The 27,000-nt window shown below is 66.0% G+C and overlaps 1 protein-coding gene across 17 annotated transcripts in view; it reads right to left on the reverse strand.

Annotated features, from left to right (window-relative positions):
- The window catches only part of PLEC (plectin), a 51,977-nt gene that overhangs the window by 13,782 nt on the left and 11,195 nt on the right, over window positions 1-27,000 (reverse strand). For 2 of the 17 annotated variants that reach the window (XM_037048759.1, XM_037048767.1), the window contains 25 exons: window positions 8,875-8,936; window positions 8,619-8,633; window positions 8,412-8,501; window positions 7,462-7,539; window positions 7,289-7,381; window positions 6,195-6,361; window positions 5,685-5,800; window positions 5,510-5,616; window positions 5,309-5,428; window positions 5,136-5,231; window positions 4,834-4,961; window positions 4,485-4,578; window positions 3,969-4,123; window positions 3,562-3,871; window positions 3,405-3,482; window positions 3,164-3,325; window positions 2,885-2,989; window positions 2,705-2,800; window positions 2,433-2,558; window positions 1,405-1,557; window positions 1,174-1,328; window positions 966-1,092; window positions 703-886; window positions 462-619; window positions 164-342 (listed from right to left, as the gene is read on the reverse strand). In XM_037048759.1, coding sequence (XP_036904654.1) covers window positions 164-342; window positions 462-619; window positions 703-886; window positions 966-1,092; window positions 1,174-1,328; window positions 1,405-1,557; window positions 2,433-2,558; window positions 2,705-2,800; window positions 2,885-2,989; window positions 3,164-3,325; window positions 3,405-3,482; window positions 3,562-3,871; window positions 3,969-4,123; window positions 4,485-4,578; window positions 4,834-4,961; window positions 5,136-5,231; window positions 5,309-5,428; window positions 5,510-5,616; window positions 5,685-5,800; window positions 6,195-6,361; window positions 7,289-7,381; window positions 7,462-7,539; window positions 8,412-8,501; window positions 8,619-8,633; window positions 8,875-8,936 — 3,154 coding nt within the window. Of the gene's footprint in view, window positions 1-163; window positions 343-461; window positions 620-702; window positions 887-965; window positions 1,093-1,173; window positions 1,329-1,404; window positions 1,558-2,432; window positions 2,559-2,704; window positions 2,801-2,884; window positions 2,990-3,163; window positions 3,326-3,404; window positions 3,483-3,561; window positions 3,872-3,968; window positions 4,124-4,484; window positions 4,579-4,833; window positions 4,962-5,135; window positions 5,232-5,308; window positions 5,429-5,509; window positions 5,617-5,684; window positions 5,801-6,194; window positions 6,362-7,288; window positions 7,382-7,461; window positions 7,540-8,411; window positions 8,502-8,618; window positions 8,634-8,874; window positions 8,937-9,599; window positions 9,865-11,930; window positions 12,155-13,598; window positions 13,783-14,461; window positions 14,546-18,896; window positions 19,604-22,272; window positions 22,370-27,000 lie in introns of those variants that run through there. The other 15 variants (XM_037048760.1, XM_037048769.1, XM_037048770.1 and 12 more) reach the window with 14 other exon arrangements.

The raw sequence follows: 27,000 nt of genomic DNA on the forward strand, positions 1-27,000 counted from the left end.
ATCCAAGTCCATGCCCCGCCCTCTGGTCCACAACCACCACCTCCTAGCCAGACAGATCCCCAAAGAACCTGCCCATCAGCCTGTCCTGAGTGGAGCGGTCAGGTCCCCCTCTATTCAACACCCTCCTGAGATCACAGCCTTGGCTGCCAACAGGGGCACTCACTTCTCCAGGTAAATGGCGGAGAGGCTGCGGACCTGCTCCAGCTTGCCCAGGGTCAGTTCCAGCTCCGAGCGCAGGGTGGGGGCAGCTGGCGATGGCTCAGGCAGAGCCAGGACCTTCTCCGCCTCCTCGGAGAGCCGGGCAACGCCCTTGCCCAGCCCCTCCACCTCAGCCTGTGCTTTCTGAGGAGAGAGTGAGGACGCTGAGCACAGAGCCCAGCCACAGCACCCCCGGGGGACCCGGGGGACCCGGGGGACCCAGGGGACCCAGGGGACCGGGGCGGGGGCGGGGCGGCGCCTGCCTGCTGCTCAGCGATGCGCTGGGCACACTCCCGCGCGGGCTCCTTGTCCAGCGGCAGCCGCAGGCGGTGCACGGTGCGAGTTTCACAGGCTTCCAGCTGCAGCCGGATGTCCTTGAGCTCCGAGATGCAGCGCTGACAGCGGGACTCCTCTTGCTCACCTGGGGACACGACCTGCTCACAGGCTGCCCGGCCCCGAGCCTGCCACCCGACCACCACCGGCTGGGGCTGCAGGCGCGCCTACCCTGCTCCAGGCTCTGCAGCAGCTGCTGGTACTGCTGGCTGCAGGCACCGTACTCGCGCTCCGCCTGCAGCCGGTCCTCGGGCCCAAAGCTGCTGGCGTCCTGGCTGTCCCTCAGGAAGGCCTGGTAGTGCAGCTCCAGGTTGCGCAGGGCCTGGCGCTGCTCCTCTGGCCTCAGCGTGCGGAACTGCGGGCAGCGCGGGGGCTGAGCACACGGGGCAGGCTCAGCCCGGACACCCACCCCACCCCGTGCGGCCCCATCCTACCGTGACTAGGGACCAGGAGCGGATGAGCTGCACGTCACGGCTGAGGCTCTGCCACGCCAAGAGGCTCTTTAGGTCCACGTGCAGCTGGTGCCACAAGGTAACCAGGGCCTGGTGCTGGGCCTCTAGCCTGGAAGGTCAGGGGTTCGCTCAGAGAGGCCAGGCGCCCACCCCGCCACCCACTCCAGCGACCAGACAGCGGACCACACACCTGGCGACGGCTTCCTGAGCCTCCTGGTTGGGCGGGGGCACGAGGAAGCACACGGAAGGCACAGAGGCCTCGCTGCCACTGCTGCTGACCACCTTCCAGTGGAATGGCTGCACAGGGCCCACCAGCTGGCACTCGTCACCCTTGTGCACGGTCACCTGGGGTAGCCAGAGCTGTCACAGAGTGGCCACTCCCACCCGGCCGTGAGCAAGCCCTGCCGGCCACCAGCCTTACCTCCACCTGCTTGTAGTCACACACGGCCCGCAGCGGCACCCGGCCCCGCACAGGGTGGGCTGGGCTGCGGGGCTTCAGCTGCACGACGGCCTTGGCCCGCTTGGCAAGTCCCGAGAGGTGCCCCCTGTACTCATTCAGCTGCTCCTTCTCGTCCTGCAGGGAAGGGACAGCGCAGAGACCCTCACCCAGCGTCCAGACACCGTGGGCCTGGGCAGTGGTTTCCGAAGACCCGTGAGCCCGCCCCTTGTAAATGTGAGAGCACACCAGGCACCCCCACCCTGAGATCAGGGGTCCTTCCTGCTGCCCCGGCGCAGGGGCCCACACGCCTAGAAGCAGCAGGTTTGACCAAGGCAGGTTCCCAGGGGTTGGCCTCCAACAGCTCCCCCACCCCGACTCCCTTCCTTCCTGCCAAGGCCTGAGGTCACCCTCCCCCTGTCCCAGGTTACGCACAGCATCTTCCGGGGGAGGGGCCCCAGCAGCACTCTGTCCTCTCCACCCTCTCCCTCCTCCTCCCTTTGCAGGTCAGCAACCTCCTCCTGTTCAGCCCTCCAAGGGGCCAACCCCACCACGGACTTTCCAAGGGCGCAAATCAGGAGCTGAAGCTGCCTGCACCTCTCAGAGCCTCCTGGACCCCTCACCTTTGCTGACCCCCCACGCTGGAGCACAGGAGCCCCAGCCAGCAGAGGCCCTGCCCCCTTAGCCCTTCACTGTGCCTGCCCCAGATGCCGGGCCGATATACTTGGGGACCCAATACGGAAACGAGCCGAGACAGAACAGCCGACCGGGGGCTCCAAGGAAGAAAAGCTCCTACCTGCTCTGGCCAGACACCTGCTACCACCACGGATCCTCCCCAGCCTCTCAGTCCCCCACGCCCATCCCACTGCACTGATGTCCCTAACATTGCGCCCCGCACCCCATCGTCCAGAGGGCCCTTTCCAAAGCAACAGTGCTGCCCAAATGCCACTGTCTCTCCCAGACCTACTGCCCTTCCACTGGACCCCTGCCCTCACTCCTGCACTGCGGGCTACCTGGGCATCCTGCAGCAGGTCCTCGAGGCGGGTGACGGTGATGGCGCGGTCGCAGGTGTACTTCCTGCGCAGCGTCTCCTGCAGCTTCCGCAGCTGCTCCTCAGCCTCCCGCACGTCTGAGAAGAACTGCACAACAGGACACGGTTGGGCAGGGCTGAGGGGCCCCGGAGACGGGGGTGTGAGTGGGGCCGGACGGGGCGCCTGGCACGGGGAGGGGCCGTGTCTGCAGCGGTGGTCTGGGGCTGTCAGTGAGCGGGTGCGAGCGGGCTCACCTGGAAGTAGGCGGTGTTCTCCTTCAGGTGAGCCTCGACACAGCAGCACAGCTGAAGCATCCAGCTCCACTGGGTCTGCAGGGCCGCCTGGAAGGACTGCAGCCCAGTCCCTGTCAGCCTCCGGCCCTGCCCCCCCGCCCCCTCCCCCGTCCCCAGAGCCCCCAGTCCCCACAGCCCCACCTCCACCGTGGGCCGCGCAGGGTGGTCCTCCCGCAGCAGCCGGTCCCCGGTGCTCTGGATCTCCTTGATTTTCTTTTCCTTCAGCTCCAACTCACGCATCAGGGCCTGGCATGAAGGCAGCAGGTCTCAGAGATGGCATCAGAGCCATGCCTGGGTCTGCCAGTCTCCCCCCGAGCACCCCCCGAGGCCCCTGTGCGGCCTGGAGCTGGACCCGAGCAGCGGCCACCACGGGGCTGCCGGCCTGGGGCCGTGCGGGGAGAGGGCGCAGGCCCGCCTCACCGAGTAACTCTCCTTCTTGGCAGCCATGTTGCTGTTGCGCTCACTCCAGTCGAAGCCCACCTCCTCCTCCTCCTTCTCGCTCAGCCACATCAGCTCCTTGGTGGCAGCTGCCACAAAGCCGTGCAGGCTCTCTAGAGACCGCAGGCGGCCCTTGGAGGAGTTCTGGAGGCAAGCAGGGCATGTGAGCAGACCGCAGGCCTGCAGCTTGCCCCCTCCTCCCCCCCCCCGGGCCCCCACTCACCAGCAGCTTGGCATACTGCAGGTCCAGCCGGCCCAGGCAGTCTCGGTAGGCGCCCCTGATGGCTGGGGAGAGCTGGCCCTGCAACAGACGAGCAGAGTGAGGCCCGAGAGGCCAGGACCCGGCCCAGCCCGGGCCTGGCCCAGGGGCAACCTCTCACCTCGTCAGTTCTCGCCCGCTCGATCTTGGCCCGGAATTCCTCGATGGACTGGTGCAGGCCGCGGTGGCTGCCCAGCTGCGCCTCCACACTGGGCAGGTCCACGCCCCACTCGGCGCTGTCCACCCGGCGCTGGTTGTCCTCCACCCAGGCCAGCAGGTCCTGCAGGTAGCGCAGAGTGGAGTCCTCAAGATCCGGGCGCCGCTGCACGGTCTGCACCGTCACCTGGGTCACGGGGGTGGCGACGCCCGCCTTCAGTCGGAGGTTGTACTCGGTGCGAATGGCCACCAGGCGCTCGTGCAGGCGGTACACCCTGGGGACAACAGAGGAGCCGGGGGGGGGGGGTGAGCAGGGAACTGGCTGCCCCCGGGCTCCCCAGGCCCCACACCGGGGCGGTGGGGCGCGCCCACCTGCGGTACATCTGCTCGCCCTGCGGGTGCCGCCCATCCTTCAGGGCCTGCACGTCGTTGAACAGCAGCCGGATCGCGCCGTCTGCCTTGTCCAGGTCCCGCTCCACCTCTCCGGCCCGCTGCGGCCCCTTGCCTGCTGTCAGCAGCCGGATGTCCTGCAAGGTGGTCAACCCTGGCTGAGACCCAGCCAGACCTTTGCCCTGCCTGCCTCTTCCTGACGCAAGAACGGCCAGCCCTGGCTCTGGGGCGTCGGGGGTCTAGTCCCAAGGCCTCTCTGGGTCCAAGCAGCCAATTCTTCATGGCCTCGTCCAAGGCTCTTGGCCTCTCCCTCCCCACCACACCCTCCCAGCAGCAAGCCCCTGGGCGTCATCAGCCTGGTGTCCTGCCTGGTGCCCAGAAGCCAGCTCAGCCCAAAGCAAGCAGTCGGAGTTGGCCACACACCAAGAGGGAGGAGCTGGGAGCCACCAGGCACCTCCCTGCTACCAGAGCCCTGCCCCAGCTGCGCCCGCCCCTCACCGACTGCAGCAGGGCGTCGGCCTGGTTCAGCTGCTCCTCACACAGCCCGGCCTCCATCTGCAGCTTGCTGACGACGCGCTGCAGACACTCCAGCCTGCACCCAACACCCAGGAGGCCAATGAGAGGGGGCCACAGCCAGGCTACCCGCTGAAGAGCAGGGCCCTGCTGCTCCCGGCCTCCCCCCAGCCAGCCTGCAGGCCACTGCCTCGCTGGCCCTGCTGGCAGAGTGTGGGTTTCCCGGCCTGGGGGCGATTTCCTCCCCAGGCAGTGACTCACTGGCGGGCGGCCTCGCTGCCACGGCAGGGCCCCACCCGGCCAACCGCAGCCTCCCAACCCCAGCACCGCCCACCTCTCAAACTCGGTGCGGAGCTGCTTCTCCCGCTCCAGGATGGCCACGTGCAGCTTGCCCCACTCCTTCTCCACATCCAGCGGGTGGTAGCCGGGGGGCACCTTGAGCTGGCCTGCTTGCACTGCCCCCTGTGGGCAGAAGCCAAGCTCAGGCTTGGGCCAGCAGGGGTGTGGGGGTGCCAAGCCACCCAAGCCCCGTCTGCCAGACCTGGAGCCCTCCTGGTCCCTGAAGGGAATAGCCCCTGGACAGCCTTGTTCACCCCCAGATGCCCTCTACTTACCCCTGCAATGCCCGCCACTCACCTCCAGGGACTGGTAGATGACCTTGGACCGGTTCTTGTCAGCCTCCTTGGCCGGTAGCTCTGTCTCCTTAAACTTTAAGAACTGGCACCACAGGATCTGTGGGGACAGCGACGTCAGGATCCAGGCCTGGGCCCCGACGGCAGGTGCGCAGCCCCCCAGGGGCACAGGCCCACCTCGATCTCCTCGAAGCTGGAAGGGAACTTGCGCTCCTCGAAGGCGGCGGTGTGGTGCCGCACCCACTGCAGCAGCAGCAGCACCAGCTCCCGGTACTCCTGCCAGCGCAGCTGCAGCTCCTGGGGGCGAGCCGGGGCCGTTGGGGTGCACGCCCACCCCGGGCCCCCAGCCCCAGCCCAGGCCCTCCAGCCACCACTCACGTTAGCCCTCACCCCGTCCTGCACATCGGGCACACGGGGCATGGCGTCGTACAGGGACGAGACATACGTGATGATGGACTTCTCGTCGGGCTGCGGGACGTCCACATCTGTGGGGGACAAGGGTCAGAGGGCCCCCTGCGGGCAGCGGGAGGGGAGGGGGGGCAGTGGCACGCACCCTCAGGATCTAGGAGCCGAGTCACGCCCAGCTCCCGCTCCGCCACGGAGAAGGCCTGGTCCAGGTTCTCCAGGTTGGCCTGGGCGTACACCTTGTTCATGTCGATGAGCACAGGCCTGCAAGGCAGAGCGGCCAGTGGGGCGGGCAGGCGGGCAGGAGCGGGGGCAGCGAGCCCGGCAGCTCCTGCGTTCCCCAGAGAGCCCCAGCCCCACCCTCACACGGAAAAATGCACTGCCCGCCCCACTAGAGCCCAGCTCTGCCCACCCAGGGAGCTCTCTGCAGGGTGCCTGGAAGGGCCAGGGGAAGGCATGTAGGATGTGTGTAGGGCTGCCCTGCACCTCCCACCGAGGAGGCTGGCACGGGCACTCCTCCCCGCAGGTGGTGGGTTCCTCTCGGTGGGAAACGCCCCTCCGCCACCCTCTGTGCCCTGACCAGTCTGAAATCACCAGCTGAGATGCTCCAGGGTGCCCCCGGCCCACAGCCCTGCTCTCTGCCCCACAGGCTGCCTACTTGTGCCGATGGATGATAGCATTGAAGAGGCGGCCGTCACGCCAGCTGGAGGTGAAGTTGTCGCAGCGCAGGCCCGGGTAGCCCTCCACCATGCGCTGCGACCACAGCAGCAGCTTCTCCTTGGCCGTCATGTCCTCAGACTGCCCGCTCACCTGGATGTCCGAGATCTGCCCCACATGGCGGGCAGGCGGCAGGAGCTCAGCCACAGAGCCCACCCCACCCACAATCACCTGTCTGAGGGCAGGGGCGGCTGGGCACCCAGTTGGGGCGTATAGGAGCAACCAGGCCAGCAGAGCCCAAGCAGGCCCATGGGTCCCCTCCCACATCCGTGGAGCAGCTAGGACCCATCACACTTCAGCCCCACAAGCCCAGGCCACGCTAGCCAGCAGCCACCACAGAATAGGTCAGAGCTTCCAGCCCCCACTGCAGACACGTGGTGGACGCCCTGGACTCCCTCAGTGGGGGACATGTGGCCTGGGGCACACCCTGAACCCCAGCTGCAGGCTCCAGGGCTTGCCCACAAACCCAGGCCCAAAAGACGCTGTTTTGGTGGGGGAGGAGCAGGCAGCCTCCTCTCCAGCTGCAGGCAGGGGTCCTGTCTCTGGGTCTGGGCACGGTACACCCCGCAGCTCAGGCCTGGGCCTGCCAGCCTGCCGGGCTGTCTGCACACCCGCCTGCCCGCCTCTGTCTGTCGGCCTGCATGCCCGTGTGACTCAGCTGCCATGCCAGCAGGGCTCTGCCTGCCCTGATCTCAGATTTGTGGCTTCCTGTGCAGCCGGGCAGGCAATGGATGAGTCAGCCAGTGCAAGGGGCGCTTCTCCAGAACCTTCCCCGGCAGGCAGCTGTACCAGCAGGGTATGCATTCCTCGGCAGGGAGGCTCCGCAGGCCCTGCCCAGCCAGGGCTGGAAGGCACGGGATAGGCAGGTCTCAGAGAGACCTGGGCCCTCAGGCTGCAGAGCCAGCAGAGGGCTGGGGTGTGGGCTGCCCAAGGGCAGCAGGAGGCTGTGGTTGCAGGATGCCCGGGCCCCGGGTTCTAGGGCCGCCCTGGAGAAGGCGGCAGCAGCAGAAGGCGGGGGGTGGGCAGCCACGCTACCTGGAAGTGCAGGATGATGGTCCAGATCAGGCCCAGGGTCAGCTTGGGGTTGCCATCTGCAATGTCATCGTTCCTAATGTTCACCAGCTTCACCTGCAAGCGAGCAGCTCTCAGTCACACCCACAGGCAGCTGAGGGAGGGGTGGGCCTGGGAGGGGCGGCGGGCAGCCTCACCTGGCGGTGGCGGAGGTAGTCCAGGGCGATCTGCACGTTCTGCAGCTTGTGGAAGCGCATCCTCCCCTTCTCCCGGGGCTGGGAGGGGCAGGCTGGTCAGTGTCCGGGGCAGAGGTGCAGTCCCCACCCGCCCTCAGCATCCCCGAGGTGTCCCTGAAATTGAACTAGGGCATTCCCCAGGGCGGCAGCAGCCCCTCCCATGTCCTCGGTTCACCCCACTGATAGCTAAGGGGCCCGTGGGCCGAGGTGCCAGAGGTCAGGCCCCAGCAGGGGCTTGGGAAGTCCAGCAGCCAGGCCTAGGCTGTGGGAAGGAAGGAAAGGGCTGGGGAGGAGACAATAGCCAGGAAGCCACGGGTGGGCAGAAGGCAGTGGCATTGGGGGAGGGGTCCTCCTCCTCTTGGTGGCGGGCCCGGTGGGTCTCGGCCTGGCTCTGGGCAGCACAGCAGGCAGGGCAGCAGGCGGCGGGACATGGAGCCTCTGCCCACCCGAGCTCCAGGCCCAGGTTGGGCCGAACTGGCCACAGGTCCCAAGTGAGCTGGGCTCCAGCCTCTGGGAGCCCACGTGCCGCCGTGGCCAGCGGGCCCGACCACTCACCAGGCGCGAGCTCCTGATTATGTCCCGCTCTCTTGGCTGCCCGGCCAGAGCAGGGCAAAGGGTAAAGGGCAGAGGTCAAGGTTCAGAGTCCAAGCAGCAGAGAAACCAAAGCAGAGCAGAGCATGAGGTTACTGTATCGGGGTTTTGGTGAGGAGCACACAGGGCTGTGTGCCCACAGCGTAGGGTCGGGGGCCGCTCCCAGGTTGGCCTGCCTGTCTGGACCGAGAGGCCCAGCGAGGCGCAAGGCTGGGCTGGGCAGAGTGGGCTTGTAGGAAAGGCCTCAAGGAGCAAAGGCAGATGGGGCATCCGGGTGAGGCAGGCAGGGCCACAGAGGGGCAGGCGGTGGGGGCACATACCAGGCTGTCCCCTGAGAGCACCTCCAGCAGGGAGATGAGGTTGTGGCCGTCACGGAGGTCTTCGTACAGGTCACTGATGTGCCTCTGGGCCTGCAGAGCAGGGGTCGGGGTGGCATCAGGTTCCCAAGAGCTACCAATAGGCCCCGGGGGTAGGGGGAACATTGACCCCAGAAAGCAAGAGGCGGGGGCCCTGAGAGAGGCACCTACCTCTGCCCGCCAGTGCTACAGGACAGGTGAGGAGAGACCAGGAGAGTCCAGAAGGAAGAAGAGGAGGAGACAGGAGGAAGCAGAGGAAGACAGAAAACCACAGGTTGGAGATGAGAGGTGAGGACCCTGTGGGGCAGGGGCGGGGCAGCTGTGGGCAGGGGTTGGGCAGCTCTGGTTTTGCCTGGAAGGCCAGGGGCACCTCTGTCACCCCCAGCCGGTCTCCTCGGCCCCGCCATGTGCACGCACAGGCACCAACCTTGATGAGGTGTTTGTTGACCCACTTGGTGAAGGTTTTCTTCTGCACACGGTCTCGCTCATCTGGGAGAAACAAGGCCAGGTTACCTGGGGCCTGGGAGAAGCCCTCAGAGCCTCCAGGAGGTAACCACGATAAAGATACAGTGGCTGGCGCCTGCAGAGGGCCTCAGAATCACATTGTGGCCCAGCGCCTCCCACCAGACAGGCAAAGCCCAAGGTGTCCAGGCCCAGGCAGCCCCTGGAAGGCCGGGGGTGGGGGGGGGGGCAGAGCCACACTCAATCCCCCTATTGTCTCCCTGCTGAGAGGGGAGAGTCCAGAGCTGGCAGCCGCGCCCAGAGCCCAGAGCGCGCAAGTCCCGGCCTGCCCCATCCCCACATATGCGGCCTCCTGGAGCCCTAAGCAGAGAAGTTCTGAGCCAAGACCCAGGCCTGGGCAGGGGGGTGGCAAGGAGGCGCCATGGGGTCCCAAGAGAGTCATGGTCCCCCTCCAGGGCACAGAGAGGCCCCCACCACGCCCAAGGCCCAGAAGCTGCTGCAGGCCCTCTCCCTGCTGGGCAGCCTGCACCTGGGCTCAGACAATTCACAGCCCAAGGTCCCAGCCCCTGTCTGAGTCTGTCCCCCCAATTCAGACCCTCGGGCTGGGCCCCACCCAGAGCCAAGCTTCCTGCCACAGGAAGTGGGCCCTTCCCGCCTCAGCCTGCCCTGCCCACGAGCAGTGCCCGCTACCTTTCTTGCCCTCCGAGGCCCTGAGCACAGCCAGGTAGAGGTTATCCTCTGAGCTGGTTCTCTGGCGACCCAGGCCCTGGGGCTCTGGCACGCGGAGCTGTCGATGAGACATGGTGCCACCCCCGCCCCTCGGCACTTGGTCCCCAGCCCCCAGGTGCTGTGCTCTCTACTCCGCAGCTGTGGCCGGCGTGCGGCAAAGGACGCTCTCACGGAGCAGCCAGCGGGCTCAGCTCCCAGTCGAGTCGGTGTGGCCACTCCCTACCGGCTGTACTCCCCAGCACCATTGTCCCCGCCCCAGCAGGCCTACCCCACCCTGCCCACCCCCAGAGGGAGTGTCCCGGAGAAGAAAGCAGACAGCCCCTCCCCCACCACCACACCCTCACAGACTGAAACAGGAAACCCAGGGGTTTCCTCACCCACCCCTGGCCGCAGCTGCCTTTGGGGAAGACAGGGGTGTGAGGGGACCTGGCACTTCGCTAAACACAGACCGCATCCCAAAGGACATCCCCGGCCCAGAGAGTGGGGCCTGAGTGCGGCTGGACCCACCCAGGGTGCCCCTTCCTTCAGAGAGCACACCAGGCGGCCTTCAGGCCGGGCAACCCTCAGCCTGCAGCTGGAGGGACTCCTCAAGCTGAGTGACACCTGGCCTGGAAGTCACACCTACCCACAGGCCCTCCTCCAGCCCCTGCCCCCGCCCCATCTGGGCCTGTGCGGGTCTGGCCCTTCCCAAGCTGCCCACCAGGCTCCCGGGAGCAGCGCCCCTGTCTGCAGGCAGAGCTGCACATAGCTGAGTGTTGACTCACCACCGGGCAGGACCTCCCAGCCCTGAACTGAGGAACTCTGCCCCCCCATTGGGAGGGGGCCGCTGGGAGCAAGAACTCAGCCCCCCCCCCCAAGTGAGTCAGGGCTGGGGAAGGGGCTCAGGCAGTGACTCACTGGAAAGGAAGCTGCCCGGGGGCAGCAGGGGCAGGATGGGTGGGGCTGTTTGCCTCGGGCAGGGAGCAGAGATAGCAGCTCCTGGGGCTGTGGAGGTGGGAGACGGGCAAAGGGCGCAAGTGCAAAGCTGCCTACGGCCAGCACCTGGGACTCGCCGAAGGGAGGAGCGAGCCGCTCACACCACAAGAATTTTCCAGTCGGAGAATCTGGCTTGATGTGATCCAGCTGTGAGCCACCCCCTCCCCCATGCCCCCAGCACTCAGGGCCCCATTCCGGGAAAAGCTCACCCCTCCCGACCCGTGCTGCCCCTCTAGGGCCACGGGAGGGCGCCCAAACCCCACGGGGTGGGGCCCAAGTCCCAGGGAGCTGGTTACGCACGCCCTCCCCTCAGAAGTCTTAGTCCCCTCCCTCCAGTAGAGAGAGACCCCGTGGCACCAAGGGCGGTGAAACCCCCCCCTCCCTACACCCCCTGCCTGGGCAGGACCCCCCAAACCCCAACATGAGCTCTCCTCCCTCCAGCACCTTCCCAACCCATCCTTCGGATCAGACCCTCCAACCAACCAACATCTCCTCCCAGGCTGGCCCAACCCCCGTGCCCCTCCCCCCCCCCCCCCCCCCCCCCCCCCCCCCCCCCCCCCCCCCCCCGCCCCCGCCCCCCCCCCCCCCCCCCCCCCCCCCCCCGCCCCCCCCACACCCCCACCCCCCCCCCCCCCCCCCCCCCCCCCCCCCCCCCCCCCCCCCCCCGCCCCCCCCCCCCCCCCCCCCCCCCCCCCCCCCCCCCGCGGGCCCCCCCCCCCCCGCCCCCCCCCCCCCCCCCCCCCCCCCGCCACAGGCCGCTGGCTCCAACAGGCGGCACTCCTCAGCCGGCCCCCCCTCAAGGACCCACTGCCCAGCACTGGCCCCGACACATGTGCTTGACCCCTTAACTATGTGCAGCAGCTGACCCTCTGCCACCGGCCCAGTGTCCCCTAGAGCTGCCATACCCCTGAGGGGCACTACTGTGAAAACACTCGAGAACTGGGGCTGGAGGCCCCACCGGGAGTGAAGACCCGGCGGGGATGGGAAGCCCCAGCAGAGCCCTACAGTGGCAGTAGGCCCGTCCTCCTCCCCTCCTCCTGTCCAGTCCAGGCCGCCAACTGCCTGGTGCCCAGCAGCCAAGGCCAAAGCCCTGCCAGCTGGCCCCGCCCACCTTCCCCTTCTCCAGAGGAGGGATGGACTGGGGCCTAGGGGATGTCACCCCGCCTTCCTCCCAGGTGTTTCCGGAACAGAGCATGGGGGCGGGGCTGCACCTGGGATGGGTTCCACCCCCTTCCCCAGGCCTGGGCCGCAGTTCCCCTCCTTTGCCACCACCTCTCAACGCCCCCCCCCCCGCCCGCCCCGCACAGCCGCACCCACCTATGCAGCACAGCTGCCCGTAGAGGTAGCCCCTGCGGACTCGCTCACAGCCCCCGTCCAGCCAGCACAGCTGTTTGAGCAGGACCTCCCGCTCAGCGAAGGCGCCGCCCGCCCCCCACGTGCCAGCCCCAGCCATGAGCCCAGGCGCCCTGGAGATCCAGCACAGGGTGAGGGCGCGCAGCACGGTGGTGCCTCTGCTCCCCAGCCCGCACTGCAAAGCCCGGCTCTGCGCTCCGCAGCCTCCCCCGCTGCCAGCAGCAGCAGGGCACGCAGCCCAGTCCCGAAGAACCTGCCCCTGGTGGGGTGCCCCGCCCAGTGCAGCACCGGAAGCCTCACCCCCACTTGGAGGGACAGGGCCCTACTAGCCCTGGAGGACTAGGGCAGGGGAGGCCGCCCGCGATAACAGAGAAGCCTGGGAACTCAGGGGCTGCCCAGGCTCGGGAGAAGGGGAGCCCCGGGGGACGCCCAGGAGCTGGGAAACTCCCCCCACCCCCCGCTCCGAGGTTCCCAGCAGGATGCGCAGGGGAGGCTGGGGGAGGGGCAGGGAGCCACAGGCTGAGAACAGCCAGAACAGGACAAAGACACCAAAGCCCCATGGGCACCACAGGGCAGTGGAGACAGTGAGCAACCAGGATAGTGGCCGAATGGGAGCCCCTTCCCCACTCGGGGGCAGAGGACAAGGCTGGGCTGAGAGAGGGAGGGGAAGAGGGACAAATCCAAGGGGGGGAAATGGTCTATGCAGTTTACTGACCGCAGCTGAGTCACACACGCTTCCCAGCCGCAAAAACCACGCCTAGAAGCCCCATCCAGACGCAGACTTCAGGTTGAGCAGGTCTGGCACTGAGGCTGAGACTGACCAGGCTGCCAGGGGCCAGCCCGGCCGCCCCAACCAAGGCTGAGGCTCCAAACCCCAAGGTGTGCTGGGTGCAGAACTGGACACAGCCTTCCCATCCCCATTAGAGTCCTCTGGCCAGGAGCCAGATCCCAGCAGCCCCACGGGCTCCATTCCCTGGAGCGGAGGCAGGCCCCGCCCGTCCTGTGTGGGCCTGGGCTGGGCTGGGCTGTGCTGGGCATGGCTGCTGGGGCGGCCCAGAGCGGTGACTTTGAGCGGGGGGGGGGGGGGGGGGGGNGGACTGAGGGTGGGGGGGGGGCAGGGTGCAGCCTGGCTGCCCGCCCCACGTCCGTCCTGGGCACTGGCAGAGGGTGCACAGGCACCTGCCTCAACTCTGCAGCTTTGCCTCTCACCATGGGTGGGGCCTCAGACGTGGGCAGGAGGACACCTGCACCTGCGGTTTCTGTGTTGACAGTCACCTGGGTTTGCCCAGTCTCTAGGAGCTGGGAGGGGCGTCCTTCCAAAGGGGTGCTCCTGCATTGCTGTGCCCCCAGCCCAGAGCCCAGCCGCAGCCCCTCCCCAGGGGGTCTACCCAGAACGGAGCTGCGGAGCCACGGCCCCACCCAGAGGGGCAGGCAGGGTCTCCAGGGCAGGGTGGGAGGCAGGGGCCAAGACCATGTGCTGCTGCTTAGCTCAGGGACAGGAAGGGGAGGGAGCAAGGAAATGCAGGGATGACAGGGAGGCGGCCCCTCACCCCGCTCCGCCTCCGGCCCCCTTTGGCAGGGGCGGTGTTGACCGGGGCCAGCAGCCCAAAGCAGTAGCCGCCAGCGGCTTACCTTGCTCATCTTGCGCCTGCCGGCGCCCCCTGCGCCAGTGCCACACAGCAGCCAGGGTGACAGCATGGCCCACGACCACCAGGGAGGGAAAGAGGCCACCTGAGGGCTCCATGGCTCTGGGACCCCAGGCTCCGGGTGGAGCGGCTGAGCTGCCTTCGGCACCCTCCTAGAGGCTGGCAGCCCCCTCCCTTCCCTGCCTGAGGGCGGGCCAGGGGGGGCCTGGGACTGAAGATGCCCCGCCTGCAGGACCGCCCTGCTGCACCGTCAGCCCGGCTGAGACTGGTCCTGTCCCTGGTCCTGTCCCTACACCAAGTACGCACCCACCACCACCTCCCCGCCTCCCTCCCACCAGCAGCGGCCCCCACCCAGGCCTGCCCAGCCCGGCTCAGCTGTCCCTGCGCACAGCTCTCCGGCTCAAGGTTAGCGGGAGCCTTAACCCCTGCTTACCCACAGCCACACCCGCCAGGAGGAGGAGCCCGAGGCGACTCGTGGGTGATGCGTGGCCAGGCCACAGCACCCCCAGCACAGCCCGGCGGCCTCGGCACCAGTCCCGCCGCCCCCATCGGGAGGGTGACCCCCATGCCCAACACCCCATTCTGCCCCCAAGGGTGCCCTCTGGTGACAGCTGCCAGGCACCGAGGGGATGCATGCCAGTGCCTCAGCCCTTGCTGGCCCCAGGCTTGCAACAACCCAGCCACACTCAAAGACAAGTGCCCCACAGAGTCCCAAGGCTCCCATGTGGGACAGTGGACGGGGTCTGAGGGAATGGGAGGATGGCCTGGGGTGGTGGGCTGTGCCGGGGGTGGGGAGGAAGACAAAGCCCTAACCTGGCCCCCAGCCCAACTGGGCTCCCTCTCACCTACCCGGCACGACCTTCATCGGGATAGCAGCAGGGGATCACGGGGCAGACGGGCGTGGGCGCGGGGCGTGGGAGGGTCACAGGCCCCTCAGAGGTGGCAGCGCACGGGCAGCAGCAGTGTCGGGAGGGAGGAGGGCACGGCCGAGCGCTGTCAGCAACAGCGCCTGTGTCCATGGGGGAGGGGCGCGGTGGGCAGGGGGCCCGGGGATATAAATATCCGAGGACAGCAAGGCCCGTCATCTGTCCAGACTTAGAACATGACGTGCCGAGCGAGGGCACCGGGGCCCACGGCCTTTGCCATGTCCAGCCCGGCCGGGGGGCGCCCACTGGCAGCACCCTGCAGCTCCCACCACAGTTCTAAGAAGCAGCAGCCTCCTGGCCTAGCAATGGCCCATGGGGGGGGGCACCCCCTCCTGAGCAGCAGTGGGGATGCACGTGAAAAAGGTCGCGTGGTCCAGGGGGCCCCACACAAGTCACTCAACACCACACCTGCCACCACAGGCACAGACAGCCTCCCCAAGGTCACACCCCCACCGGCCGCAGACCAGGCAGCCCCACAGAGAGCAGAGCCACGCAAATGTGGCCGGGCCCCCCCACCACGGGGCTGTGCTGCACCCCCTTCCCCGGGCCCCCCAGCAGCAGCTGTCTGCGGAAGGCCTGAGGCTGGAGGCCGTCCTCGGCAGACAGCCCGGGCCACATCCTGGATTGACCGGGACCTGTGTGCCCTGGGAAACAGGACCTAGGGATACCAGTCCTGCCCCCTCCTCTCAGGCCCCAGCAGAGAGAGGGCTGGGGACTAGACGGGTTTATGTGGCCTCCTGTGGCACTTCCGTGGCAAGCAGGACCCGATTCAACCCTCACGGAACCCTGTGAAGTGAGTGGTGTGCTACAGTGGCATCGTGCAGAAGAGAAACCAGGCACAGAACAGGCGAGCTGCTGGCCCTTGGTCACACGGGCTGACAGGAGAGCCCCAGAGGTCCCCCTGGCCTTCCTGGTCAGCCTGCAGGGGTGCACAGCAAACCACATTTGGCCCATGACCGCCTGCATCGGGGCAGCTTGGTCCATGCGGAGAGACCCACCCATTGCTTCAGAAACTCATTTCTGAAGGAAACTAGCCTGCGGTGGCCAGCTCTGCTGACCAAGGCTGGGCTAGGGGACCTCTAGAGGAGCCCACGGGGCGTCAGGGGGCTGGCACCAGATCCTCCAGGGCAGTGAGCAGCCTTCCACCACCCCACAGAGACCTGGGACGGGGCCGGACGCCCCCGTGGCACGCCAGGCGCCCCAGGGCAGCCCTGAGCGGGAACAGTGCTCATCCTGCATTCCCGAGGCCCAGCCCCCCAGGGCCCAGTCAGAGGCCTGGACACCCCCTCCCCCACCCTACCCTGCTGGCCGGCAGCCCTGCCAGGCCCTGCCCTACCTTGGCCCAGCTGAATCAGCTCCTCCATGCTGTACCTGTCCATGGCCACAAGCACAGGCCAGGCCATTTGGAGCCCACAGAGAGGAAAGGAAGAAAGGCAGGAAGGAGGGAAGGGGTGGGGAGCAGAGGGAGGGCTCCCCACCCCGCTCTGGGAGCCCTGGCTCCACCTCACAGCCACCCCTTAGTCAGAGGGGAGCAGAGCTGAAGGCCTGACCAATGGGTCAGGCCAGCCTGGGCGGCTGAGTGGGCCAGTCTGCCTGTTCCCTCTGAGCCCTCGGGCACAGCCCCCTCCTCTCCACAGCCCCTGCCCAAAATCCCGCCCTTCCCCACTCACTCCCCCAGTCCCCAAAGCAGGCCCTTCCTGCGTACAGCCCCCCACACCAGCTCGACCACCTGGGGCAAATGCCACACCCAGTCCCTGCCTCTGCCATCCTCCAGGCCTTGTCCCACCAGCCACGGCAGGACGAGGCAAAAGGCAAACCTAGCCCTGCCACAGCCCCTCACACCCCATGCCACGCACAGGACCTAGACGTGAAGCTAGGGACTGTCGTGGAAAGCCAGCTGGACCCTGAAGTCCTGCAGTCACACCGGGTCCTACTCTGTGTGCTGACTCCGTGTCTCCCAAAGGCTGCGGAAGGACACGGTGCACAGTGGAGGGCGCAACGAAGACGTGCACACGTGCCCCGCATTCAGGTGGTGCCCTGTTCTCTGGAACGTTGGGGTTCACAGAGATCTGGGAGCCAGGCGAAGTGTTCCTTTGAAATGCAAATGAAGTTCTCGTGTAAAAACCCATCCCACCACACACAGCAAACCCAAACTCCGGGCCACAGGCCACCCCCCTTCTCACTTGGCCAAGTGGGTTCCTCTCCATCTGTCAGGGCTCAGCTCAGGGCACCTCCTCAGAGGAGCCCTCCCTGATTGCTCTTAAAGTTGCATCCTCACCCAGTTCACCCCCAGATGGTGGGGGCTCCCCGGGGCTGGGACTGGGTCTGGATCTGACTAGCCCGTGGGTGAGAGTTGGCAGACACATTCTCACCCAAGGAGCAGAGCACTAGGGCACAGGGTGGGGCCGGGGGCACATGTGACTGCCCTGCAGCGTCCATGGCTCCCTGGCCTGGGCTGGATGGGCAGAGGCAGCCAATCTGACCGAGGTTGTTCTGGTGACCAGTGCAGTTGGCCCCACAGGCTCCTGACCTTGTCCTTCTGCCAAGTGGTAGGGGTGATGTGGGGGGCGGGGGAAGGCATCTCATGGGGCCTGTTACTTGATCATCATCCTTAACGCTAGGAGAAGTAGAGGCCCTGGGTGTCACCAGAGCTGCCCCAGCCCATGGAGCCACCCCAACCCCTGCAGGCGGTTAAGAGGCACCGCACCCCACCCAGCACCCAGCTGCTGTGGGGAGCGAGAGTCGTCCTGGGTTCCTGTGCTGGGCCCCCAGGGAGAGGTGCAGGGGAAAGGGGAGCCCACACCCGCCAGCCCTGACTCAGCCTGGAGCTGGAGTTCATTTCCTGTTGGAAACTCTGAGCTGCCACCAGCGGAGGCTGCGGCTACAGCAGGGAAGGGAAGACTGAGTCACCTCCGCCAGGACTGGGGGTGCCCTCCCCTCTGCCCACCGTGGCCACACCCAGTCCCCCTCCTGGCCCTGCTGCCAAATGCCCACCAGGCAGCCTTGTGGTCCAAGGTCCAAATGAGCCAGGACGAGGAAGGAAGAAGAGAAAAGGAGGGAGGGGTCAAGATCACCACACCCTGACTGGAGAAGGGGGAGGGGGCCGGTGCAAACCACCGAGGGCAAGGATGTGGGGGTGGGGAAGCCGAGGCCAAGGGCCCCTGGGCCAGGACCTGGCAACCAGATGGTGGTCGGTGCTGACCAGTCAGCGGGCTCCCGGTGCACACCTTCCTCCCCGCAGAAACACTGTCACCCCATTGACAGGAACTGGAGATGCCACAGAAGAGCCAAAGGCGGCCCCTCTACCCCGAGGGGCTCCCAAGGCACGGCCCTAGTGGGCCCCACCCAGACCAGATGAGACCAGACCAGGACTGGGGCTCCTGCTCAGCACCTGGGCCCCGTTCACCAGGTCGACTGCTGCCACCCAGCCAGCCGCACTCCATGCCCCCTTCCCAGCCCCTCGGAGTTCAAGTGCCTCCCCAGGTGTCAAGACACAGAGGGAAGTGGGGTTCAAGCTGGCCTTATGCTGGGGGACCTAGGCCACCTCGAGTCAACACCAAGGCCGGCAAACTCCGGGAGTGCATAGGACACATGTCACCTACCTACCTGGGTCCTGCCAGCACAGGGATTTAGGAACAGAAGGATGCTACAGAGAAGGGGAACAGCGAAGGGTCACTGGCAACCCTTGGGACAATAGGATCTGTCCCGTCCTCAGATCTAGCTCCTCCCAAAACTGACCTGCCTGGCCTGGGCTGGGCTGACCACCCCTGGACTCTGGCCTGCCGGCGTGCTCCTGCTGGGGTCTACTCATCTCCCCACCCAGGGCTGCCCTGTAGGCCATCACCAACCCCAAGCCAGCCAAGCACCCAGTCACAAAATAGCACATCTGAGACACAAAACCATGGGGGCAGGGGTCTCCTCCTTCCTGGGGTACCCCCTCCCCACTGGACAGACACGAGGTTCGGAAAGGTCAGGCGGGTTGCCCAGCCACACTGCTGGGGAGCAGCTACACCCCCTCCATCCCAGCACCTCTTCTGTGCTGCCCCCACCCCGGGGCAGGGCTGTGCTGCCAGCTGGTCCTGCCAGTCTAGGGTCACAAGCCCCACCCCTAGCCCCAGGGTGTGCCTGGGGATGGGCTGGCTGGGGCCCATGTGCTTGGCTTGGCCTACCCACCCCAGGTCCTCAGGCCAGGAGGAGGAGCCACGTGGTCCAGTACCAGAGACCCAGCACCCTGGGGCAGAGACAGCGCCACCAGCTGGTGTGAGCAAACCCCTCCACCCCCTGAGGCCCCCAGCCCACCAGGCCTAGGCCCCATCACTCCCTCCCAATCCCCATGGCTGGACCAGGATGCAGCTGACCTGTGGCTGGGGCGGGCTCCGGGACAGGCTTCGCCAACGTCCCCACCGTAGTAGCAGGCACCACGGGGGGCTCAGGGGCCCCTTCCTCAGGCTCCTTCCGGCGATAGGCCCGCCGCTCCTCACGGGCAGGGTCCCCAGCTGTCAGCTGTCCCCGCTTGGGCGGGCAGCTCAAGGGACTCTGCACAGACTGCACGTGAGGGGAGCGGCGTGCCGGCATCACCATGGCGACAGGACGGCGCACGCGCTGCAAAGACGCAGGCACGATCTCCGGCGGCAGGTGCAGGTACTGACGCAGGTGGGCCACACCCTCGTTGGTGAGGTACCAGTAAAAGTGGCGCCAGGCGAAGGTCTCCCGCACTAGGCCTCGCGCCCGCAAGGAGGCCATGGCACGCATGACCTGCAGGTTGGTGACGCCGGGCACGTGGGGGTGCAGGATGCGGGGCCGCCGGTCCTTCTTGGCCACCATCACACCCTCCCGGAAGAGCACCTCATAAATGGTCCGCAGCTGGTCCAGGGGCATAAGCATGCCTGCCACCATGGCTGCCTAGCTGATGAGGAGAGGGCACAGGCAGAGCACAGGGAGGCCCACGAGGCACCTCCGCACAGGGAGCCACAGGGGCCTGTGACAGGCAGGCAGGCCGGGTGCTGCGCCCCAGGGCCTGGGATCTGGACTTGAGGCTCTGGCGCCTGGCTGCCTGGCTCCTGCGATGCCTGCCTGCCGGCACTTGGGCCTGCCCACCGCCTGCGAGAGCCTCCCGCCTGCCTGCCTGTCTGCCGGCCCTCCCTCCAGGAGGCCCAGGCCGGCCCCCTCTGACTCAGCAGCACGGGCGGCCCCTCCCACCACAGCCACCGGCCCCTGGAAGAGTCAGGGGCACCTCACAGTGGCAGCAACCCCCTCAGCTGCCCCCCTCCCCTCCCCTCCAGGCCATTCGGCTCCAACGTCAGAAATTACATCAGTTTCTAAACACTTCCTTCAAGGTTCCTCAGTCTAGGGGGAGGGGGACAAGAGCAGCTATGGACCAAGAATTTCAAAGGTGGCAGATTGGGCAGAGGGAAGCAGGGGGCAGAGGGCAGAAGGAAACCTCAGGCTGGGGACCCCACACAGGGGTGTGGTCCCAGGGCTTTCTGGGCTCACCAGGATCTGAGGAGGGTGCTGGGCCCTCTAAGCCCCAGGGAATCTGGAGGTCTAAGGGAGGACGACCAGAACTGGGGTGCTCAAGGCCTGAGTGGGGGGCTGGGGTCATGGGGACCAAGGCCTGCAGGGAACCGCAGGGACAGCTGCTCCAGCACATGGACAGGACGGCCATGGGCACCACCGGCTGCTGTCCATCCAGCCATCTCCACCTACAGTGCCAGGTCTGAAACAATGGCGACCATATCTGAAACTTCCCAGGCCCGATCAAAGGCGGCCCAGGAACACGGGGTCTGCTATGCGCAGGGCGGGGGCAGGAGCGGGGCCTTCACCCACGCCACACACAGGCCAGCTGTCGCAGGCCAGGAACTCTCAGCTGCCACAGGAAATCAAAGTCACCAAGTGTCTGCTGCCCCACCCCTGGGGCCGGGCCACCACGCAGACACCCCACCCTGCGTGCCCCCCTGTAGGCCAGCCAGACCGATGCTGGTCAGCGGAGCCTCACACTAGCAGAGGCGAACAGAGCCCAAGTGAAGGGGGCCACGAGCAGGGCAGAGGGGCAGCAGGCCCCCCTGAGAGCCCTGGAACCTGGCCGGCCACACCCATCAGTCACCCCCAGGCACAGGGTGGGGGTGGGTGAGGATACCCTGTGGCCCTGAGACCACCCAATACCTGACTCCCACGTGCTTCTGCCCACACTGACCCATACCCGGACCTGCCCCTACAAGTGGGCACACCCATTCTCAGCAGGCCATGAAGCCCGGGAACCCATTATAAACTGGGTGGGGCAGGGGATCCCGAAGTGGAAGGCGCCTGCGGCTGAAAGGGAGCACGTGGGGCGGGTTTGTGCAGCTAGTTGCTATGGCACCGCAGAGCTCGCTGCAAACACAGCGCCGAAGCCCACGCTGGCATGGAGCCGAGGCCGAGGTGGCGGTGGAAACTCGGAAGGGACAGCCAAGTGTTCCCACAGCCCTGCTTGCCAGCTCCCTGCGCTACTCTCCCCCGCCCACCCCACGGCCAGCCAGGCCCAAAGGCGGCCAGCCTCAGGCAGACCAGCACCGGGAGGGTGGGGCGCCGGCTCCGGCTCCGGGCGGGAGTGAGCAGCGGCACGCCCCCTCAGCCCCGCCGCAACGCGGGGGACCAGGGCTGTGGCTTCCTGAGCCTGCCGCTCTCAGGCCGGAGGCCGGGCCCTGAACCCAAAGGAGGCCCACTCCCCCGGCCTGTCCCATGTCCTCCCACGTGGACCTCCCGTCTCCCTCCTTGGCCGCTCCACACATCCCTGCTATCTTCCCAGTAGGATTCCCCGAGCTAACGCCCCCAATTCCCAAGCACCCCACCAAACAACCGAAACCCCCTCCCAAAACTATTCCAGGCCACATCCAGGGCTCCCCGACTTGGACTTAAATAGGCCTCCTCTTACACGGGCCCGCTCGGGTCTTAGGCCAACCCACCCAGTTCAGTCGCACAGGCGCCACCCCCGGCGGGAGCAGGCAGCAACTCGGGGCTCCAAGGAAGGGGGCGGGGCGCGGTGGGGAATCCCCGCCCCTCCCACCAGCCGTGCGCCCTGGGGCATGTGGGGAAAAGCACCCGGGCCGCCACTGCCCGCACTCCTCCCCTGCCCACCATGGACAGGGTAGGGGCACGTCCCCCCATTTCCCTCCCACCTTGGCTTAGGACGCCCCTCTCTGCCCCGCCCCCACCCAGCGGACTGCAGCCGCAGTTGCTGATTCAGCACAGTCAGAGCCCGGCGCCCCGACTCTACCCCTCCAGGTTTCCAAGGCAACCAGTCGGGGCCCTTGGACAGCCCCCGGACACCCCGCCCCAGAACAAAGAGCCGCAGTGTGGACTCGCCCGGGGGCCAGCCGACCTGGCGCCTCCCCACAGGGATCCCCACAGCCCCGCCCGGCCCCTAGGACACAGGGCTGCAGGCGGGGCGTGGGGTCTGCAGAGCCTGGGAGAGCCGACCAGCCGCTCTAGCCAGCTCCCACCTCCGCCCCGCCCCGGCTGCCGCCGCCCCGCCCCCTGAAGCGCGCTGCAGGGCTGCTGCAGCAGCTGGAATCGCCCCGCGGGTCCCAGGCAGACCCCACACCTGGTGGTGCCCTAACAGCGCACGGGCCTGAGGCCTTCCGGCTCCAGCCTGCCATCCTCAAAACTGTGCCGGGGAGGCAGCCCCTGACCACTGCCCTGAGGGGGCTGCGTCCAGCCACAGGTCACAGCTCGGCCGGCTCGGCCTCGGGCCTGTACCTTTGAGGGAGCTGATCTCGTGCTGGATGGCTCTCGAGGGGTCCATGTCTCCAGGTGCCCTGAGAGCGTCCCCGCCACGCAGAGTCCAGCCCCGCACCGCACTGCCCCGGCCAGAGCCGCAGCCTGGGGGAGGAGCCCGAAGGCACGGGGCGGGACCTACCGGCCCGGGCGGGGCTTCGGCTGATCAATGCCCCGGCGCATGCTCTTGGCCTAGCACCGCCCACCCCTTTCAGCCCCGACCTCCCTGGCACCTGACCCCAACGAGTCCAGAGGGATGGCCAGGCTAATAGGCTGGATACCGACGCACTCAGACGGCCCACCTACCCAACCCCGCTGTCCCCGAACGTCCTCCACTGGCCACCCTCAGAGGGCCTCCTGGGCTCTCCTGCACGTGACGTTCATGCACGAAGCCACCACCACAAACTCCCTGCGGAAGACACCCATCAGTCTGGGCGCCCCGGGAAGGCAGGGAGGAGGGAAGGCAGGGAGGAGGGAAGGCAGGGAGGAGGGAAGGCAGACCCCATCGACGGCCTGCCGGCAGTCATGCCCTAGGCACCCTCGGCTACCGCCGTCACTACCATGACTTGTACCCCAGCCCCCCATGCCCTAGCAGTTCTGCCCCTGCTCTCTGCCCTGTCCCCTCCCGGGCACCTGCTCTACCCACAGGCTCTTCCAGGCTGCTTCACCCTGTCCTATGATTCCCGATGCCCTCCATGCTCTGAGACAGCAGGTCCATCCCAGCTCCAGCCAGGGCCCCAGCTTCTGCCACTCCCACTCAGCAATCCTGCCTGGCCTGTCTTGGGATCCTCTGTGGCTGCAGCACAGTCACCTCCCAGGGGCTGAGGCCAACCCCCTGGGGTCGTCGGCCCCGCAGCCAGCCCCACAGACCCTGGCAGCTCTGCCTTCCAGCCTGTCCACCAGTCACTGTCTCCGTGCCCATCTCTGGCCCCAGCTCCAGCACGTGCCCTTACCAGATCCGCGCCCACACCCGCCCCCGCCCCACCCAGAGGATGGCAGGGTCAGCCTCTTGAGCCATGGGAGCAGGATATTGGTCACTGCCTGCCTGCTGAGGAGCCTCTGTGATGTCCAGGTGGTGTCTGTGCCACCTCACTCACTGGACCACGGGGAGCCTGGGCCCCCCCGGGGCATTTGCCCCTTCCTCACCGGCCGCTCCCGTCCCACTCTGGCCCTCCCAGCTGGGCTGTGGGTGACAGTCTCCACACAATGTGGCCAGCCTCCCAACCCTTCCTCTGTCCCCACCCCAAGGCCCTTCCCCCGTCAAGCACCCACCCTTTCTGTAGGCGGGCCTGCTAGGTGTCAGGTCAGGGCTGTGGTGGAGGACATGTTGGTGGCACAGGTAGAAGCCGGCAGCACCCACAGGTATGGGTTGGTGGGCAAAGAGGCAGGTGCAGCCCCCTGCTGGCTCAAAGCCTGGCGGTCACCTTGCTCCCCCAGTCCTGCCCCTCCCCCAACTCCCTCAGGCCAGGGCATAGGCAGGTCTCCAGAAAGAGCAGTCACCAAACTGGGGTAAACAGTAGAGTGAGAAATTAAAACAGGACTTTGTGATTCCTTACACCTAAAGTCCCATTACTTTTTTATTAGCGACTTCTGGATAAACCTAAATTCAGCCTCTCCCTGAGTAGTACTTCAAATAAGTTATTAATAGTTATTAAACTTCAAATGAAACTTATACTTCAATAACAGATCTAAAAACTATGGGAAGCTCAGCAAAAGAAAAACACCACCCTGTGCTTGTTCTATTTTAAAACTGAATAGAATTGCATTTTATGAGATCACAGTTTCAAGCTGATGAAGGTGAGGGAAGGCTGGGGGTGGGTGGTAATACAAGTGAATGAGCACAATCAGGTTTTTCCTAACTTTTCAAAACCACAGGGATGACCATTTGGAGAAGGCCTGTCCCAGGCCCTTAAATGCCCCCCTCCAGTCCAGCTGCCCACCTGTGAGTGGCCACTGCCATAAGAGCCCCCTACACCGCCAGGCCTCACCCCGCAACTAGGGCTCTTAGAGGGTGGGTGGCAGCCGGAAGACCCAGGAAGGAGACCCCTGACCAATCTGCCCCAAACAGCAGCCACGTGCTGGGGCCTCGCAAGTGGGGCACAGCCACACAGCCCCTGGAAAGGCTCCACGGGGTATACGGAGCCTGCTCCTTGGTCCCCTCTGAGGGCAGGCTTCCCCGAGGAAGCGGCAGCCAAGTGAGGACAGAAAGGCAGGCTGCGGCTAGCCGGCAGAGGCAGAGGGAGGGCGAGAGAAAAGCAGTGCAGCCAACACTAGAGCGTGTGGGGACAGCTGGAGACAGAGCTGTAGGTGTGGGTTCACAAGGCCAGGGAGGCCCCCGCTGCGGTGGACAAGGGGCTGGCGGCTGGAGATGGGGGGAGAAAAGGCAGCTCTGCTGGGGGAGGAGGCGGCTCTGGCCTCCCCCTGCAGCCCTGGCCTTCACTGGCCCCCTCGCCCACATATCACGTCGGAGCCCCAGAAGACAGGTCGTCCGGCTGCACAGGCCCTTGCCCCCACTCCCTGGGTGCTCAGCTAAGGCCCTGTCAGATCCCTGGGGCCAGGGACTTGCCTCCTGAGCTCACACCTCAAACCTTCTGGAAGCTTTCAGCAAATCCAGAAGGCAATTCACACCCTTGGGGTCCCTGGAATGGGAGCCAAGCCCCAACACCTCTGCCAGACTCCCCTCCTTCCCAGCTTTTAGGGGACAAAGCCTGCCTCCTACCCCCATGAGTCCCAAGAGACCCTGACAGGCTTGGTGCTGCCTGGCCTCCACACACCCCACCTGACATTCGGATGGTCCTACGCTCCCTCAGCTGGGTGCTCCCCCCACTTCAAACCTGTCCCTGCACCCCTGTGGCAGCTTGCCCTGCTGTGGCTCACTATGCATGGTGGACAGGTGATTCAAGTGATCCTGAGAGGGGGACATGTGACAGCTGCAGGCTCTGCCAGCAGACACCCTCCCACTCTGACACGCAGCGCCCCTGCACCGCCAGGCCTCACCCCACAGCCAGGGCTCAGTGCTGGCCTCAACCCCGGGGGAGGCCGCCGGGCTGGGGCACAGGAGACCCTTCCTCCACAGAGAGGCCCCAATGCTGGGTGATGGCCGTGTGAACTGGACCAGGCCAGCCACCCCGGGTGGCTCCTGAAAGCCTGTGGCCACCAAGCCAGCCCAGGCCCACCACACTGCTGGGGAGGGGCTCGTGGGGGTCTCTTGGGGACAACCAGAGGAGCACAGAGGGTCCTGTCCAGCCCCTCCCATTCAGAATAGTGTCTGAGGCCTTGGGAGGGCCTGGGCCCCACCCCTGGGACCCCTCCATTGGGAGGTCCCACCCTTCTGCTCTCACATGCCTTTCAAGCCTCTTCTCCCCATCTCCACCACTGCTGTGGGCCTGGCCACCACGCTCTCACCTCCAAGACAGCAGTGGCCCCTGGGAGCATGTACCCGTGGGCAAAGACATCACCCCCGGCACAGCCAGGAGCCCTGCACAAAGCAGGCAGAGGGCTCCCACACGCAGACCAGGCCCTGCTGCAGCCCTGCCGCCCCCTGCCACCCACACTGAGTGCCTGCCAGGGCCACCCCCACAGGCGCCCCGCCCACACGCCATAGGGGCTCACTGTCGCTGGGTTCCCTCGTACCCTCCAACACGTCTTTGTGGAACATGGCACAGACACAAACATAATTCTTGGCTTCCCCACTTCTAACCCACAGTGCGGCATCTCACACACCCCGTGCACGGGCTGTGCCGGCCTCTGCACACACCACATGCCTCCAGGGACTCCTGCCACCAGCGCAGGGGGGTTCGCATCTGACAGACGCTCTCAGTGGCCTACCTCCAACAGCTTCGCCAATGCCACCCAGAAACCCGTGTGGGGACTTCTGCCAGTCGGAGAGGTGAAAAATGGTATCCTGGTGGGGAGACAAAGCTTACGTTGTGCATGCCACTTGACCCAGAAATTCTATTTATAACAGCAGTTGTATAGACACACACATCAGGCCAGCTACAAAGCTGTTCGCTGCAGCAGTTTCTAACGCCAGGAAATGAAACAAAATAGAAATAACCTTCATGTTCTACATCACAGGATGGGTTTAAATACGACAGGGTCCCTGTGCAAAGGGATATTATATTGTAAACTAATGTCACAGAAAGATGTGCATGTTGTAATGATGAGAAAAAAAGAAGTTGTGGGTGTCTAAAATATCTCATCACGCCCTAACTGGTGTGGCTCAGTGGATTGGGCATCACCTGCAAACTCAAAGGTGGCCAGTTGGGTAACTGGTCAGGGCACGTGCCCGGGTTGCGGACCAGATCCTCAGCTGGGGGCGTAAGAGAGGCAACAGAGTGATATTTCTGTGGCACATCCATGTTTCTCTCCCTCTCTTTCTCCCTCCCTTCTCCACTCTCTAAAAATAAATAAACAAAATCTTTAAAGAGAAAAGATTTTGTTTCTTGGAGTGGGGGCTACTGTTTCTGGGAGTGGGTACAGATACCTAAAAGTGTGGAGTGAGCTTTGAAATTGGGCACTGAACAGAGGCTGGAGAATTCCGAGGGACACAAAGAGCCTCGATTGCCTCAACAGACTGTGGGTAGAATCGGATTTAAGTTGTCAAGTTGCTGCTCAGAAGGAGACGAGGCGCAAACCGCTGGACGCTGGAGGAGAGGCGGCCTTTGTTAAACGGAGCGGAAGACGTGGCTGACCCGGGTGGAAAGCAGA

This window comes from Sturnira hondurensis, unplaced genomic scaffold (genome assembly GCF_014824575.4).
Source record: "Sturnira hondurensis isolate 20B ecotype Veracruz unplaced genomic scaffold, ASM1482457v3 Scaffold0006413, whole genome shotgun sequence".
In the NCBI taxonomy this organism is placed as follows: domain Eukaryota; kingdom Metazoa; phylum Chordata; class Mammalia; order Chiroptera; family Phyllostomidae; genus Sturnira; species Sturnira hondurensis.